Here is a 15,919-nt window from a genome sequence, read left to right on the forward strand (position 1 = left end):
CAACCACATGATGGCTCACAACCATCTATAATGAAGTCTGGTGCCCTCTTCTAGCATGCTGGCTCAAATACTGTATAAGTAATAAATAAATCTTAAAAAAAATAATAAATGCTTAGTGAGACTTGGTATGTCTGGCAGGTGACAGAGTCTGAACAATGTATCAAGACCCTCATCTCCTCAAAAGAAATGTGCTTTTCCTTCCAAGGCCGTCAGGGTCTGGTTTGGTTTTGCAGTGCTAGGGAGTAGAACCCAGGGTCCTTTCTTTTATTTTTCGAGACAGCGTTTCTCTGTGTAATGGAAGACTCTTTAAACACTGTTCTGCTGCTGAGCTACACCCTGGCTTTACGTTCAAGTCTTGAGCTTTGCACCTCCTGCTTCTGTCCCCACCCAAATGTCCTGAGCCAGCACCTCCCATTCTGCTCCTTGGTCTCCAGGCACAGAGCCAGCCTCAGCCCTAACCTACCAGTCAGGATGTGGGAGCCAACGTCCAAAAGTCAGGTGAGTTTGGGGGCTTTGGAGGCGTTGGAGCACGGGTGTTGGCTGGGCTGGGGGGTACCCAACATGGGTCCGCTGACTTGCTTTCCTTATCAGGAGCACCCTGCAGCTTTACCATCTCCTCACCCCTTTTGCTGGGCCTCCTTTCTCAAAAATAACCAGAGGGCAACAGAGGCCCTGCTTAGGCCTGTTGAAGCCAGTCCTATGTGGTGGGCTTGGGGGGGCCTAGGCTAAGCATTGGCTGCTTTCTTCTGGTGGCTTCTGAGCCTGTTATAACAGAGCTGTGTGAGGAAGGGCTAGGAAACAATTACCTAGAAGCTTGTCAGAAGATGCAGAGGCCCTGAAAGCCGGAAGGGAACCATAAAGAGGACTCTGGAGCAGCCCAAAGGAGGGAGGCCATGGTGACTACTAAGCGTAATGGGTGACCTTCCTTTCTGGAGCACCAGCATTGGAGATGCCACTAAGGCACTACATGGGGGGACCTGCAGATAGAAATGCGTAGGTTGGAAAAGTAGAAAAACGGAAAGTGACCAAAGCTCCTATAGCAAGATGCTGGGAAACAAACAGCTTTTCTTTTCTTTTTCTTTCTTTCTTTTTGTTTTGTTTTTGTTTTTGTTTTTCCAGATAGGGTCTCTCTCTGTAGCCTTGACTGTCCTGGACTCTCTTTGTAGACCAGGCTGGCCTTGAACTCACAGCGATCCACCTGCCTCGGCCTCCAAGTGCTGGGATTAAAGGCGTGCGCCACCACCGCCTGGCTTCTTTCTTTTCTTTTTTCTTTTTTCTTTTCGTTCTTTCCCTCTCCCTCTCACATTCTCCCCCCCCCCCCCCCCCCCCCCCCCCCCGTGTGTGTGTGTGTGTGTGTGTGTGTGTGTGTGTGTGTGTGTGTGTGTGTGTGATAGCCTTGGCTGTCCTGGAGTCACTTTGTAGATCAGACTGCCTCAAACTCACCACACCCACTACAGAACAGCTTTTTTTTAAACCATAAAAAAATAAAAGGAGGAAAAGATTAGAGCAGAGACAGGCCGGTAAGTGGTGGCGCACACGTTTAATCCCAGCATTTGGGAGGCACAGGCAGGCGGATCTCTGTAAATTTGAGGCCAGCCTGGCATATAAAGTTCCAGGACAGCCAGGGCTGTTACACAGAGAAACTCTGTCTCAATAAAAAACCAAAGCAAAACAAACCAAAACAAAAAAGAGCAGAGACAGGAATAGAAAGCAAACATACAATAAAGATTGGCTATGTTCAAGGTTGGTTCTTCAAACAAATTCAGAAAATACTAGAATTTCTGTTACATGGTAGCAATTAGAAGAAAAAATAAAGTAATGATATTAGGAACAAAACAGGGCGCTCATACAGATTCTACAAATATTAAAAGGTTAAATAGGACTGTTTTGGATTTACTTTTATTCATGTGCATGTTAGTACAGGTGCCAATGGACGCCAGAAGAGGGCACCAAATCCCCTGGAGTTTGGGGTTACATGCCTTTGTAAGCTGCCTAGCATGAGTTCTAGGAATCAAATTCTAGTCCTTTGTGAAGACAGTAAGCAGTCACAACCTCTGAGCCATCTCCAGCCCCAAAGAGGATGGAGAGAATAAAGCAGAACATACAGCTTTAAGCCTCCAGTGCAGTCTAAATGTCAGTTACTTACTTCTTTGTTTAGCTGGTTGGTTTTGGGTTTTGAGAAAGTTTCTTTCCCAACTAGGGATCTGAATAGCTCACGGGCTCAGATACTTTTCCTTTAAGGAAATTAATTTTTGGCCAGGCAGTAGTGGCTCACACCTCTAAACCCAGCAGTTGGGAGACAGGCAGGTGGATCTCTATGAGTTCAAGGCCAGCCTAGTCTACAAAGTGAGTTCCAGGACAGCTAGAGCTACACAGAGAAACCCTGTCTTGAAAAACAAAACAAGCCGGGTGTGGTGGCGCACGCCTTTAATCCCAGCACTCGGGAGGCAGAGGCAGGCGGATCGCTGTGAGTTCGAGGCCAGCCTGGTCTACAAAGTGAGTCCAGGATGGCCAAGGCTACATAGAGAAACCCTGTCTCGAAAAACCAAAAAAAAAAAAAAAAAAAAAGAAAAACAAAACAAAAAAAAATTGTTTATGTTCTGTGTATGAGTGTTTTACCTGCATGTATACATATGTACCACATGTGTGCAGTGATTATGGAAGCCAGAAAAGGGTGTTGGATTACACCTTGCCACTGCAGTTACATACAGTTGCGAGCCATCATGTGGGTGCTACTTTGCTAGTCTTCTTTGCCGTGTGTTATGTGGCCTCTGGTAGGAATCCATGCAGGCGCAATGGCCTTTACAGAGATTTGCTTGCAAGACTTTGCTTGCAATGGGGGTAAAGAGGATCACAGTGACTGGGTAGATGATGGTCAAGGAGAAGAGGGTAACTTGCGTCGGGGAGCAAGTTGGCCTTTTCTGAGTTGCGTAGCTGTCTGGTTTTGTGTTTTTGCATTCCAGCTCTGGAGGAAGAGCAGCGACATCCCTTCCCAGTGTCTTATCCATAGACTTGACCACGTCGTGATGACTGTAAAGAACATCGATGACACGATTATGTTCTATTCCAAGATCCTAGGCATGCGGGTCACTACTTTCAAGGTAATCGTGTCTCTATATTCAAGGCTTCAAGTACATTAAAGTGTGTGTGTGTGTGTGTGTGTGTGTGTGTGTGTGTGTGTGTGTGTGTCCATGCATATGCAGGAGGGGGCCAGAAGGCTGATTCAGCTAGAATGAGTGGGTAGCAAGCCCCAGAGAGACTCCCGGTTCAGTCTCCCTAGCACTGGGATTATGAGTGTACTGCCACACCTGCCTTTTTTACATAGGTGCTGGCAATCTGGACTCAGGCCCTCATATTTGTGTGGCCCGCATTTTACTAACTGGACCAGCTCCCCAGGTTCCTCCATTCAAGTCTGATATAGCATTTTATGGCAGAGGGTATAGCTCAGGCAGTAGGACGCCTTCTACACACAAAGCCTATGGTTCAGTCCCCAGTACCTCATCAACCAAGGATGCAAGCAGCACTCCTAAGTGGAGAGATGGACACAGGAGAATGAAAAGTCCAAGAACATCCTCCACTACTTATCAAGATTGAAACTAGCCTGGGATACATGAGATTGGATCTATTGTTTACCTGGTTTTTGTTTTGTTTTGTTTTGCTTGCTTTTTCTTTTTTTTAGGGGGATGTTTTTTTTTGGGGGGGGGTTGGTTTTTGTTTGGTTTGGTTTGGTTTGGTTTTTCAAGACAGGGTTTCTCTGTGTACTCCTGGCTGTCACTTTGTAGACCAGGCTGGGATTATAGATGTGTGAGCCACCATGCCCAGCTCTGAGGGTACTTTTTTTTTTTTTTAAAGAAAGGTACTGTATTAAATCTTTGCAATCCTGAGTCTGGCCAACAGGTTTTTTTAAAGGATAAAACACGATATAAGTCCATGCCCCCAACCACAGGAAATATGAAAGAAAAGGTAAAGGGATCAAAGTGCGAACAGGGAGACATTTGGGAAGAGGGTAAAGAAAATGGAAGGAATAAAGCAAGAGGCCTAGTTAGTTCAAGGTCCCTGGCCTCAAAGCAGTGCAAGAGAACTTTGCAGTCTTTCTCTACAAAGAGTTAACTGTGTATCCAGCGTACCAACACTCAGATATACCCTGTGGGAACTGTAGAACAGCACATTGAAAAAGTGGATCTTAAGAGTTTGCCAAGAGATTAAAAAGTGGTTCATCTACAAAAGAAAAAAAAAAACATGCAAATGTCAGGATTCTTGAGTCACACCAGAGGCCAGAAAACAATGGGACTATACTCTTAAGATTCTGGGAAAGAACTCCCGCCCCGCCTCCAGTCCTGCCTCAGCATCTCTCCTTGTGGTCCCTACTCCCAGAACAAAAGCAGTTCCCAGCCTTAATCAGAGAAGCCTCTCCCTACAAAGAAAGGCAATGAATGCAGAGAATAGTGATGGTGTCGGGCCCACTAGCCCGCTCTGAAACTCAGGAACACTGTGGAGAAGGGGCTGAGAAGCATGTAAGAGCCAGAAGATAGGGTGAAGGGCTGTGACATGCCATTCTCTAGACTCTAAACAGCAACTGCAATTATTAACTCATAAACCGAGGTTACCTGGACTGGCACCATCCACAGGAAGTCAAGGAAGGGGGAGGGGCTCATGGGGCCCTACCTGCTACCTCTGAGCCATTGGCTACTGATAGACTCTGGTGGGGGGGGGAAGGGCCATTGTTTTTAATTGTGCACAGCCCCCCCCCCGCTGAGCCCACCAGGCTCCAAATGGATAGCACTAAACCCATGATTACAGAGACACTCCTGCTTTATCTCAGTGGGGCACTAAACAAAATCGTCCTGAAAGTAAGAGAGAGAGAGAGAGAGAGAGAGAGAGAGAGAGAGAGAGAGAGATTTGTGAAGAGGAGGAGGTGTTGAAGGGGTGGCAGGGAGGTGAGGTGGCAGTGGGCAGTGCTTGGTATGCACTGTGAAATGGAAATTGTTTTAAAAACAAATGTAATTAATTGAAAATGATTCTGGCAGCAGGGGGGGGGGATCAACCTAAATTCTAGGTCCTATTGAATTGAAAATGAGAGGTAAGTGTACATTAGAGCATCGTTAGGCACAAAGACCTGGGAAGATTTGTGCTGTGAGGGGCTGGGGGTAGAACTCACTGGGAGAGGAAGCATCCAGCATGCAAGAGGAGCGCCAGGATAAACAAAGAAACAGAGGCTTTAAGGGCGGGCAAGATGACTCAGTGGAGAAAAGGATCCTGCTGCCAGGTCTGAGGACCTCACTCAGGTCCCCAGGTTCCCCCACGCACACCCGGGACCCACGTCACACATGTGCCATGGCAATTCCTATGCTCATGTGTGCGTGTGCACACACATGCATTATATATGTTTATATATATATATATATATATATATATATATATATATATATATATATATATATATATATATATATATATATATTAAAGAAAGAAAGTGGGGAGCGATAGAGTAAGATATCTGATGTCTTCCTCTGCCCCTGCCCTCCAACACAAGAATGATTAACCTGGCTGGGAACATAAAATACAGCGATTGAGATGGAGTGGTTCCCAAAGAAGAAAACCCCATGGACCTAGAGAAAAGTCAGTTAAGCTCAGAAGAAGGGAAGGTTCCAAGGAAGAGATGGAAGGAAAAAGGAGCTTTCCCTAGATTGAACACTGTCTTGAGACTATGGGATATCATCAAAAGCAGTAAATGCAGAGGAAAAAAAAAAGCCTTGTGAAGATAGCCTGAAGCAGGTAACAGATAATGTTTGGTATGTCCAGATCATGGGCTACAGTGTTAAAGAGAAACAAGGCCTTGAGTACTCTTTCATTGGTGCAGTCTCCTGTCACGCTTTTTTTTTTAATTTAATTTTTTAGGTTTTTTGAGCCAGGGTTTCTCTGTGTAACAGTCCTGGCTATCCTGGACTCACTTTTGTAGACCAGGCTGGCCTTGAACTCATAGAGATACGTCTGCCTCTGCATCCCAAGTGCTGGGATTAAAGGCATGTGCCACCACGTTCAGCATTTTTTTTTTTTTTAGATTTATTATGTATACAGTGCTCTGCCTGCCCGACAGAAGAGGGCATTAGATAACATTATAGATGGCTGTGAGCCACCATGTGATTGCTGGGAATTGAACTCAGGACCTCTGGAAGAGCAGACAGTGTGCTCTTAACTGCTGAGCCATCTCTCCAGCCCACTGCTGTCACTCTTTACAGTGTATATTACCTGCTCTGCTTTTTTTACTTTAAATAAAATATCTCTGCTACTTCTTGTAGGGACAGAAGTGAGAGGGAGGGAGGGAGGGAGAGAGAGAGAGAGAGAGAGAGAGAGAGAGAGAGAGAGAGAGAGAGAGAGAGAGAGAGAGAGAGAAAGGAAAAATCAAGCTATAAGAAATATGGAGCCAGGCATGGTGGCGCACGCCTTTAATCCCAGCACTCAGGAGGCAGAGGCAGGCAGATCACTGTGAGTTCGAAGCCAGCCTGGTTTACAGAGTGAGTCCAGGACAGCCAAGGCTACACAGAGAGACACTGTCTCAAAAAACCAAAAAAAAAAAAAAAAAAAAAAAAAAAAGGAAAGAAAGAAAGAAAGGAATATGGAAAAGATCTTATGTATATCACTAAGTGAAAGAAACCAGTCTTTAAAAAGTTGCATATTGCATGATTCCAATAATTTTTGAAGAAAAGACAAACTTATAAACACAATAAAATGATGGGTGGTTGTCAGCCATTGAAGGGTGAGGAATAAACAGAACACTTGGGAAATGCAGGACCTTAACATTATCTTATTATGATAGTCATGGTGGCTACATATTACATAGTGGTCCAAGCCCAATGCATGTACAACACCTCCTCAGGAGTGAATTGTGATAGCAACAAAGGACAATATATCAAACATATCGCAACTTATTTATCCCACTGTGCCGGGACGTTGATAATGGGGAACTTTGTGTGAATCTGGGCATGTGGGAAATCTTTGTACTTTCTCAATTTGGCTATGAATGTAAAACATCTCTGAAAATTAGCATACAAATTGAAAAGGGTTGTGAAGTGGCAGATTGTAAAAAAAAAAAAATAATAAATCTAAAGAGGACACTATATGAAAAAGAGCATCATGCCGGGCGTGGTGGCTCACACCTTTAGTCCCAGCACTTGGGAGACAGAAGCAGGCAGATCGCTGTGAGTTCGAGGCCAGCCTGGTCTACAAAGTGAGTGTAGGACAGCCAAGGCTACACAGAGAAACCCTGTCTTGAAAAACCAAAAAAAAGAAAGAAAGAAAAAGAAAGCATCATGCAAGAGAAGGTTGGATGTTCTTCAGGTCCTGAAAAGATTACACCTAGTCAGAGATTGAAAATGAAACCCATAAAACTACACCATGATGCCACTTATAATACCCCAGAAAAACAACAGACCATTTACAACCAAGAAGATGCACACAAAATACATCATGGCTTGGGGCATACACTATTAAAATCTGTTTTATCCCATAAAGAGCAAATAGAGGCAGCCTATTTGAACAAAGACCAGACCAATGTTTCAATGAGAAAAAATAATCACAATGGTATCTAAGGTGGGGACAGGACTAGAGAGAATAGGAAAAAAAGGAGAGAGAGAGAAAGATAACAAACACACCAATAAAATAAGATGGCTTTGCATGGGTCAGTGATAAACAAGAGCCTCCACTCCCTGAACTTAGACATACTAAAGTGAACTTTTGGAACATCAAAGGCCAAGAAAAGTCTAAGTCTAAGAATAAAACGTGGCTGTATGAGCAATAATAGGATGAAAAACAAAGGGCTGGGGGAAACAGCTCAGCAGGTAAGAGCATGAGCTGAGTAAACACGAGGACCTGAATTCCAAGAGTTCCGCAGAGTTGTCTACATGCGTCCAATCCTAGAGCTGTGGAGCCTGTGGATGCAGACCCGACGGAGGCCTGCTGCGGCTTGCTGGCCACCAGCCCAGCTCTAAGTTCCATGAGAGACTGTCTTAAGGGAATAAGGTGGAGAGTGATAGCTCAGACCATACCTGCACACACACACACACACACACGCACACGCACACGCACACGCACACGCACACGCACACGCACACGCACACACACACACAATAAAACTATAGCTGGGGGCTGGAGAGATGGCTCAGAGGTTAAGAGCACTGATGAGACCTGAGTTCAATTCCCAGCAACTATATGGTGGCTCACAACCATCTATAATATGATCTGATGCCCTCTTCTGGTGTGCAGGTGTACATGCAGGCAGAATATTGCGTAAATAATAAATAAATAAATTTTTAAAAAATGTAGCTGGGTGTGGTGGCACACACCTTTAATCCCAGCACTCGGGGAAGCAGAGACAGGCAGATCTCTGTGAGTTCAAGGCCAGCCTGGTCTACACAGTGAATCTAGGACAGTCAAGACTACACAGAGACATCCTGTCTTGGAAAAACAAACAAAATTTAAAAAAAATGTAACATAAAATAAAATGGATGGAAACAAATCAACATCATATCTTGTTTATTTAAATGATTTATTGAGCTGAAGAGATGGCTCAGCAGTTAAGAGCACTGACTGCTCTTCCAGAGGACCTGGGTTCAATTCCCAGCACCCACATGGCAGCTCACAACTGTCTGTAATTCCATGATCTGACACCCACAGACATACATGCAGGTAAAACATCAATGCACATAAAATAAAATTAAAGAAATTATCAAAAATGATTTATTTATTTATTTGCTGGGTGTGGGGCACTTGAGACCTGGTCTCACTATGTAGTCCTGGCTATCCTGGAACTGAACTTACTATGTAGACAAGACTGGCCTCAAATTCACAGAGATCCATTTGTTTCTGCTTTCTGAATGTAGGCATTAAAGGTGTGTGCCACCATACCTTCTAAATATGTTTTTAGATTTATTTATTTATTATTTATACACCATTCAGCCTGCATGTAAGCCAGCAGGTCAGAAGAGGGCACCAGATCGCATTACAGATGGTTGTGAGCCACCATGTGGTTGCTGAGAATTGAACTCGGGACCTTTGGAAGAACAGCCAGTGCTCTTAACCTCTGAGCCATCTCTCTAACCCCTTTCTAAATATTTTTATAAAAATAAAAATATTTTTATTTTATTTGTATGAGTGTTTTCCCTGCAAGTATGTATACATACATGTGTGTACACTGCCCACAGAGATCAGAAGTCATTCCATCGCCTGGAACTGGAGTTAGGATGGTTGTGAGCTACCAATTGGGTGCTGGGATCTGAACCTGGGTCTTCTGTGAGAGCAAAAAAGTGCTCTTAAGTGCTGGGCGAATTCTCCAGCCCCACACATCAGATTTCTTATCTGCAACCCCAGATTTGGGGAAGATAATAAGCAATGTACTTAATTCTTTCTTTCTGACAGTCTTGGAAACCAGGCAAGGTGACAAGGGTTATCTATGGAAAATAAGCATCTTCCCTAGTACCCTAAAGAATATATATGGGGTCAAGTTGTCTAAAAATTATAAAGAAGCAGCCAAGTGCGGCAGCACATACCTTATAATTCCAGGACTCAGGGAGGCAGAGGCAGATCTCTGTGAGTTCAAGGCCAGTCTGGTCTACAGAGACAGTCCAGAATACAGAGAAGCCCTGTTTTGAAAAGAAGAAGAAGTAGAAGACAAAGAAGAAGAAGAAGAAGAAGAAGAAGAAGAAGAAGAAGAAGAAGAAGAAGAAGAAGAAGAAGAAGAAGAAAAGGAGGAGGAGGACGATGACAACGATGAGGAAATACTGGTGCTGCATCAGTTAGAGCCTGTGTTTGGAGGGGCATCACGGGTTAAATGAGACAGTTGTCTTTTTCCCTCAATTGAACAAGCAGTCAGATAAATGTGTCCTTAGGAGGAAATGAATAGGCACAAAGTGCCAGCTGAGTGGGGGCAAGGAGACTGGTAGAAGCCCTACCAGCAACTACCTCGATGCTGAGTGCAATTAATGTGTCATTTACACAATTGCCTCTTAGCAAGGAAAGCCGGCAAACATAAGAAGTGGGTTTTGGGGGCTGGAGAGATGGCTCAGTGATTAAGAATCCTGTCTGGGGCTGGGCGTGGTGGCGCATGCCTGTAATCCCAGCACGTGGGAGGTATGGGCAGGTGGATCGCTGTGAGTTGGAGGCCAGCCTGGTCTACAAAGTGAGTCCAGGACAGCCAGGGCTACATAGAGAAACCCTGTCTCGAAAAATCAAAAAAGAATCCTGTCTGCTCTTCCAAAGGACCCAGGTTCAATTCCTAGCACCCACATGGCAGCTCACAACTGTCTGTACCTCTAGTTCTAGGTGATCTGACACCCCCACACCAATGCATACAGAATAAAAAAATTTTAAAAAACAGTAAAAAAAAAAAAAAAAAAAAAAAAAAAGGTGCGTTTCTGTTTGGTTGGTCCTTTTTGTTTTTGAGCCCAAGGTGGAGTCAAACTTTCTACCCTCCTGACTCAACATTCTAAATGCTGGGATTGTAAGTATGTCACCAGCCCTGACTTGAGATGTCCTTTTTAGAAAGCTTGGGAAGGTACCATTGGCTGTACAGAAATCTGAGTTGTTCTCATAAGAAAAAAGAAAAAAGAAAAGGGTGGGGGAAGACATGCAGTGTGTTGAGGCAGATCACTTGAGGCCAAGAGTTTCAGGCTAGTGTAGGTAACATAATCCCAAAGAAAGGAAAGAGACAGAGACAAAGACAGAGAGATGGGAAGGGAAGGGAAGAAGGAAGGAAGGAAGGAAGGAAGGAAAACATTTGGCTCTGCTTTGGGTAGATTTTATTGTTGTTTTTTTTTTTTCCAAGACAGGGTTTCTCCGTATAACCACACAGGCTGTCCTGGAACTCACCAGGCTGGCCTCAAACTCCCAGAGATCCACCTGCCTCTGCCTCCTGAGTACTGGCATCAAAGGTGTTGGCACCACACCTGGCCCATGGGTGGGTTTCAAACATTTGTCGATATGGACATTCTAACAAGAAACAAACACATACTACTGCCCTGCCACCACCCCACCCCACCCCACCCCCAAAAGTGGATGTATGAAACAAGCATGGAGATGCAGGCTTGTAACACTAGCACTTAGGAGCCTAAAGCGGAAAAATTATGAGTTTGACTTTGAGACTAGCCTGGGCTACATAGTGAGATGCTGTCTCAGAAAAAGAAAAGCAAAGAAGAAAAGGGAGGAGGAGAAGGAGGAGGAGGAGGAGGAGGAGGAGCAGCAGCAGCAGCAACAGCAGCAGCAGCAGCAGTTAAGAGAGCGATCCAGGCTAGGCATGGTGGCGCAGGCCTTTAATCCCAGCAGAGGCAGGCGGATCTCTGTGAGTTTGAGGCCAGCTTGGTCTAACAAAGTGACTCCAGGACTATGGACTCACTGTAGACCAGGCTGGACTTGAACTCAGAGTGATCCACCTACCTCTGTCTCCTGAGTGCTAGGATTAAAAGCGTGTATCACCATGGCTGGTTTTAAAACAAAACAAAACCTTTGTTTCTTTGGGGTTTTTTTGGGGGGGTGTTTTGTTTTGGGAGACACAGTATCTTTGTGTAGCCCTGACTGTCCTGGAACTCATTTTGTAGTCCAGATTGGCCTGGAACTCATAGAGTTCCACCTGCTTTTGTCTCCAGAGTGCTGGAATTAAACTTATGTGCCTCCATCACCCTCATATATCTGCCAGTTACTCCAGTTCCAGGAGGTATTTGATGCCTTCTAATGGCCTCTGTGAGCTCTGCACACATATGTGCACATACATACACCCAGATATACACATGCATTCAATAAATACATCTTAAAAATATTAAAAAGAAAAAAGAAGCTGGGCATGAGAGTGTATTTCTGTGATCTCAGAACATAGGGGTTGGAAGCAAGTAGGAGTTGAAAGCCAGTCTCTGCTTTACAGTGAGTTCAAAGCCAGCCTGGATCACATGAGACCTTGTCTCTGAAGAAATGGTAGTGGTAAAGACACTCACCAGCAAGCCTGAGTATCTTCCTGACTTAGATCCCCCGAGCCCACACAGTGGAAGGAGAGCAGGGATCCTGAAAGGGGTCCTCTGCCTTCTGCGCATGTGCTATAGCACACAAGTGTAAAAGTATTGAGACAGGGTCTATTTTTTTTTTTTTTTTTGAGACAGGGTCTTAACTATGTAGTTCTAGGTGACCTGGAACTCATAGGCGAGGCTGGCCTTGGATTCATAGAGACCCACATGTCTGGGCCTCTGGGAGTGCTAGGATTACAACATCTGGCCTGGCCCCAATGTAAGGAATGCTGGTCTGGAGAGATGGCTTAGAGGTTGAAAGTGCGATCATGAAGAGCAGACGAGTGTGAGTGAAGACCCTGGTACCCAGGTAACAAACCAGGCATCTCACAAACACGTTTACCTCCAGCCCCGAGGAACCCGATGTCTACTTTTAGCCTCTTCCATTGCACACAGGCATGCACAGCCCACACAAACTAGTGTTTTTAAAAACTCCGCTAGACGGAGCAAGAGCTATTGTCTCGTAGCCCTTTCTCCTTTTGGTCGAAGTAGGTATGGTGACTTTGGTTCAAACTCATCTTGGCAGCTTGGTTCTATGTTGTTTTCTCTATTCTAAACAGGGAGACCGGAAAGCGTTGTGTTTTGGGGACCAAAAATTTAATCTACATGAGGTGGGCAAGGAATTTGATCCCAAAGCAGCTCACCCGGTTCCAGGCTCGCTGGACATTTGTCTGATCACAGAAGCTCCACTGGAGGAGGTGGCCAAGCGCCTCAAGGTGAGTGCAGTGCCGTTATTATGAAGAGAACTAGTTCAGAGACTGTGGAGATGGAAGAGCGACCCAAAGACATAGGTCTTCGTCAAACCTCAGACATGACAGATCCCACCCTATCCACACCCTGCCTGTGCACCACTGTCTGCTTGTTCCCTTGACTGATGTCACTTTCATGTAACCAAACAGATTTTAAAAGGAAACTCAACTCAAGGAGCAGCCATACAGTTACAATGGGCATTCTGAACCACGGAACTTTACATTAAAATTTACACACTAATCAGTATTGAACATATTTCTACTCTTATCTGCCACCAAAACCAAAACCAAGCAGAATTCAATACAGAATTAGAAGTAGAAAAACAATAGGGTCTGGCTAATTTGGGTGTTTGATTTGTTTTTTTAATTTTTAAATTTTTTTCTTTTTGTTTTTTGAGACAGGGTTTCTCTGTGGAGCCTTGGCCATCCTGGACTCACTTTGTAGACCAGGCTGGCCTTGAATTCACAGAGCTCTGCCTACCTCTGCCTCCTGAGTGCTGAGATTAAAGGCATGTGCCACTATTCCTGGCTTGATTTATTTATTTGCAAGTCTTTCAATGCAATGGTTTTTTTGTTCTGTTTTTTGTTTGTTTGTTTATTTTTGGTTTTTCGAGACAGGGTTTCTCTGTGCATCCCTGGCTGTCCTGGACTCGCTTTGTAGACCAGGCTGGCCTCGAATTCACAGACATCCGCCTGCCTCTGCCTCTGCCTCTGCCTCCTGAGTGCTGGAACTAAAGGCGTGCACCACCACTGCCCAGCTTCAATGTAATAAGTTTTATAAAATTAAAAGAGTATTTGTAATTAATGTTCTGACATACTCATTTTTTTGTCATGGTAATATCTAAGTAAGAAAAGACATTAAAATGCCAGCACTCAGGAGGCAGAGGCAGGTGGATCACTGTGAATTTGAGGCAGCCTGGTCTACAAAGTGAGTCTAGGACAGCCAAGGCTACACAGAGAAACCCTATCTTGAAAAACCAAAATACAAGCAAACAAACAAAAACCAAACAACAACATGTGTACACACACATACACAATCAGTGATCAGTATGCTTTGTTATGTAGAAATATGAGAAGAAAAAAATGCAAAGTAGGAAACATAAAAATAGTCATCTTTAACTACTGAGGGGAAAAGGGAAATATTAGGTGGTATGTAGCTCAGTAGGGGAGTTCTTGCCCAGCATGCACAAGGCCCCAGATTTCATCCCCTAGAACTAATAAAAATCTATTATGCTTATAAAAACTTATATCTAGCCTTAGTGGTGGCATACATCTGCAATCCCAGCACTGGGGGAGGCAGAGGCAGGCAGATCTCTGTCAGTTTGAGGCTAGCCTAGTCTATAAAGCAAGTCCAGGACAGCCAAGGCTACACAGAGAAATCTGGTCTCAATACCCACAAATACCCCAAAACCACTCCCCCCAGAAAAAACCTTATATCTGAAGCTTGGTGTGGTAGCAAACACCTTTAGTCCCAGCACTCAGGAGGCAGAGGCAGGCAGATCTCTGTCAGTTCGAGGCCAGCCTGGTCTGCAAAGTGAGTCCAGGACATCCAAGGCTACACAGAAAAACTGTCTTGAAAAACCAAAAACCAAAATAAATAAATAAATAAATAATTAAAAAAAAAACACCCCCCCCCAAAAAAAAACCAAAAACAGACTTTATAAAGGCCAGCCTGGTCTACAAAGTGAGTCCAGGACAGCCAGGACTCAGTTATACAGAGAAACCCTGTCTCTTAAAAAACAAAACAAAACAAAACAAACCCAGACTTTATAAAGTTGTCCTCTGACCTACACACACACACACACACACACACACACACACACACACACACGTCATCATCATCATCATCATAAAGAACATCATATATGAGCTCTTTTATATCTTTTTATATAATGAGGAAATGAGATTTCCACCAAGTGTTTGAAAACCTCATTTTTTTCTTGTCATAAAGATAAAGCATCTAAAACCAACAATTACAGGACTGAGAATATAGCTCAGTGGTAGAACACTTGCGGGGCCAACAGGAAGCTGTGGGTTCAATCCCCAGCACTGTTAAGGGAAAAAAAAGGATATAGACTTTGACACAGGCCCCGTGTTTAAATTCTTTTTTTTTGGTTTTTCGAGACAGGGTTTCTCTATGTAGCCTTGGCTGTCCTGGACTCGCTTTGTAGACCAGGCTGGCCTCGAACTCACAGTGCTCCGCCTGCCTCTGCTTCCTGAGTGCTGGGATTAAAGGCGTGCGCCACCACACCCGGCTTTTAAATTCTTGTTCAGTAGTGCTAATGTTGCCCATGCTTTGCAAATGAGGAAATTGAGGTTCAAGGCAATTACATATTCTGCTCTAGGCCGTCCATCTTGAGTAGAGTGAGGGAGACAGTAGATGAGATCAGAAACCTAGGGAGTCTAGGCCACGACTTAGGGATGAAATTTTGGCTGTGGTTGCAGCATGTGTGAGGCCTGGAGTTTAAACTCTAGAACATGAGGGAAGGAAAGAAAGAAGACAGAATTTTTAAGGAATTTTAAGTTTTGGTCCCACATATCTGTGACATATGACTTTTGTCTTTCCTGTTCATTTCATTCAGGCTTTTGATGTCCCCATTGAGGAGGGACCAGTCTCCAGAACAGGAGCAAAGGGGCCTATTATGTCCATCTACTTCCGAGATCCTGACAGAAACCTCATTGAGGTGTCCAACTACATCACCTCATGATTGACGCTGGCCCTCTTCCATTTTGCTCCACAAAATGCCATCTGATCTGTCATTTCCTGCAAATCCCAAAGACCTCCAAGAACTGGGAACTCTGACACAGGGGACCTATGACAGGCTTAAGTACAAACTTTTATGTCTACATAGCCTCCATTCAAGCTGCTCCAGTAAATGACTCATCTCTCCATATGAAATCACCATTCTTGTCTCAGTCCTTTATCTGGGGACTTACTTAGGGCATGAGCTCTCGGAGAACTTGGGAGGTCTGGGCTAGAGTTTGGGGTCTCTAGAGATTAACTCTGGGGTCATCCTTTTGAGATTTAATGACCTTGACAGATTTCTTCTTCCTCCAACCCATCCATTTCTTTTCTTTCTTGCTTTCTTTCTTTTTTTTCTTTCCCTCAAGACAGGGTTTCTCTGT

At 44.4% G+C, this 15,919-nt stretch overlaps 1 protein-coding gene across 2 annotated transcripts; it reads left to right on the forward strand.

Annotated features, from left to right (window-relative positions):
- The first annotated feature begins 398 nt into the window (after positions 1–398).
- On the forward strand, positions 399–15,684 carry Glod5 (glyoxalase domain containing 5). 2 transcript variants are annotated; one of them, XM_051142183.1, is made up of 4 exons: positions 399–498; positions 2,964–3,101; positions 12,605–12,760; positions 15,376–15,684. In XM_051142183.1, the coding sequence occupies exons 1-4, from the start codon at positions 472–474 to the stop codon at positions 15,499–15,501; spliced, it is 447 nt and encodes a 148-aa protein (XP_050998140.1). In that variant the 5' UTR covers positions 399–471; the 3' UTR covers positions 15,502–15,684. The 2 variants fall into 2 exon arrangements, with proteins under 2 accessions (XP_050998140.1, XP_050998141.1); XM_051142184.1 differs by lacking the exon at positions 399–498 and adding an exon at positions 829–896.
- Positions 15,685–15,919: the final 235 nt, after the last annotated feature.

Source organism: Acomys russatus, chromosome X (genome assembly GCF_903995435.1).
Source record: "Acomys russatus chromosome X, mAcoRus1.1, whole genome shotgun sequence".
Lineage (NCBI taxonomy): Eukaryota > Metazoa > Chordata > Mammalia > Rodentia > Muridae > Acomys > Acomys russatus.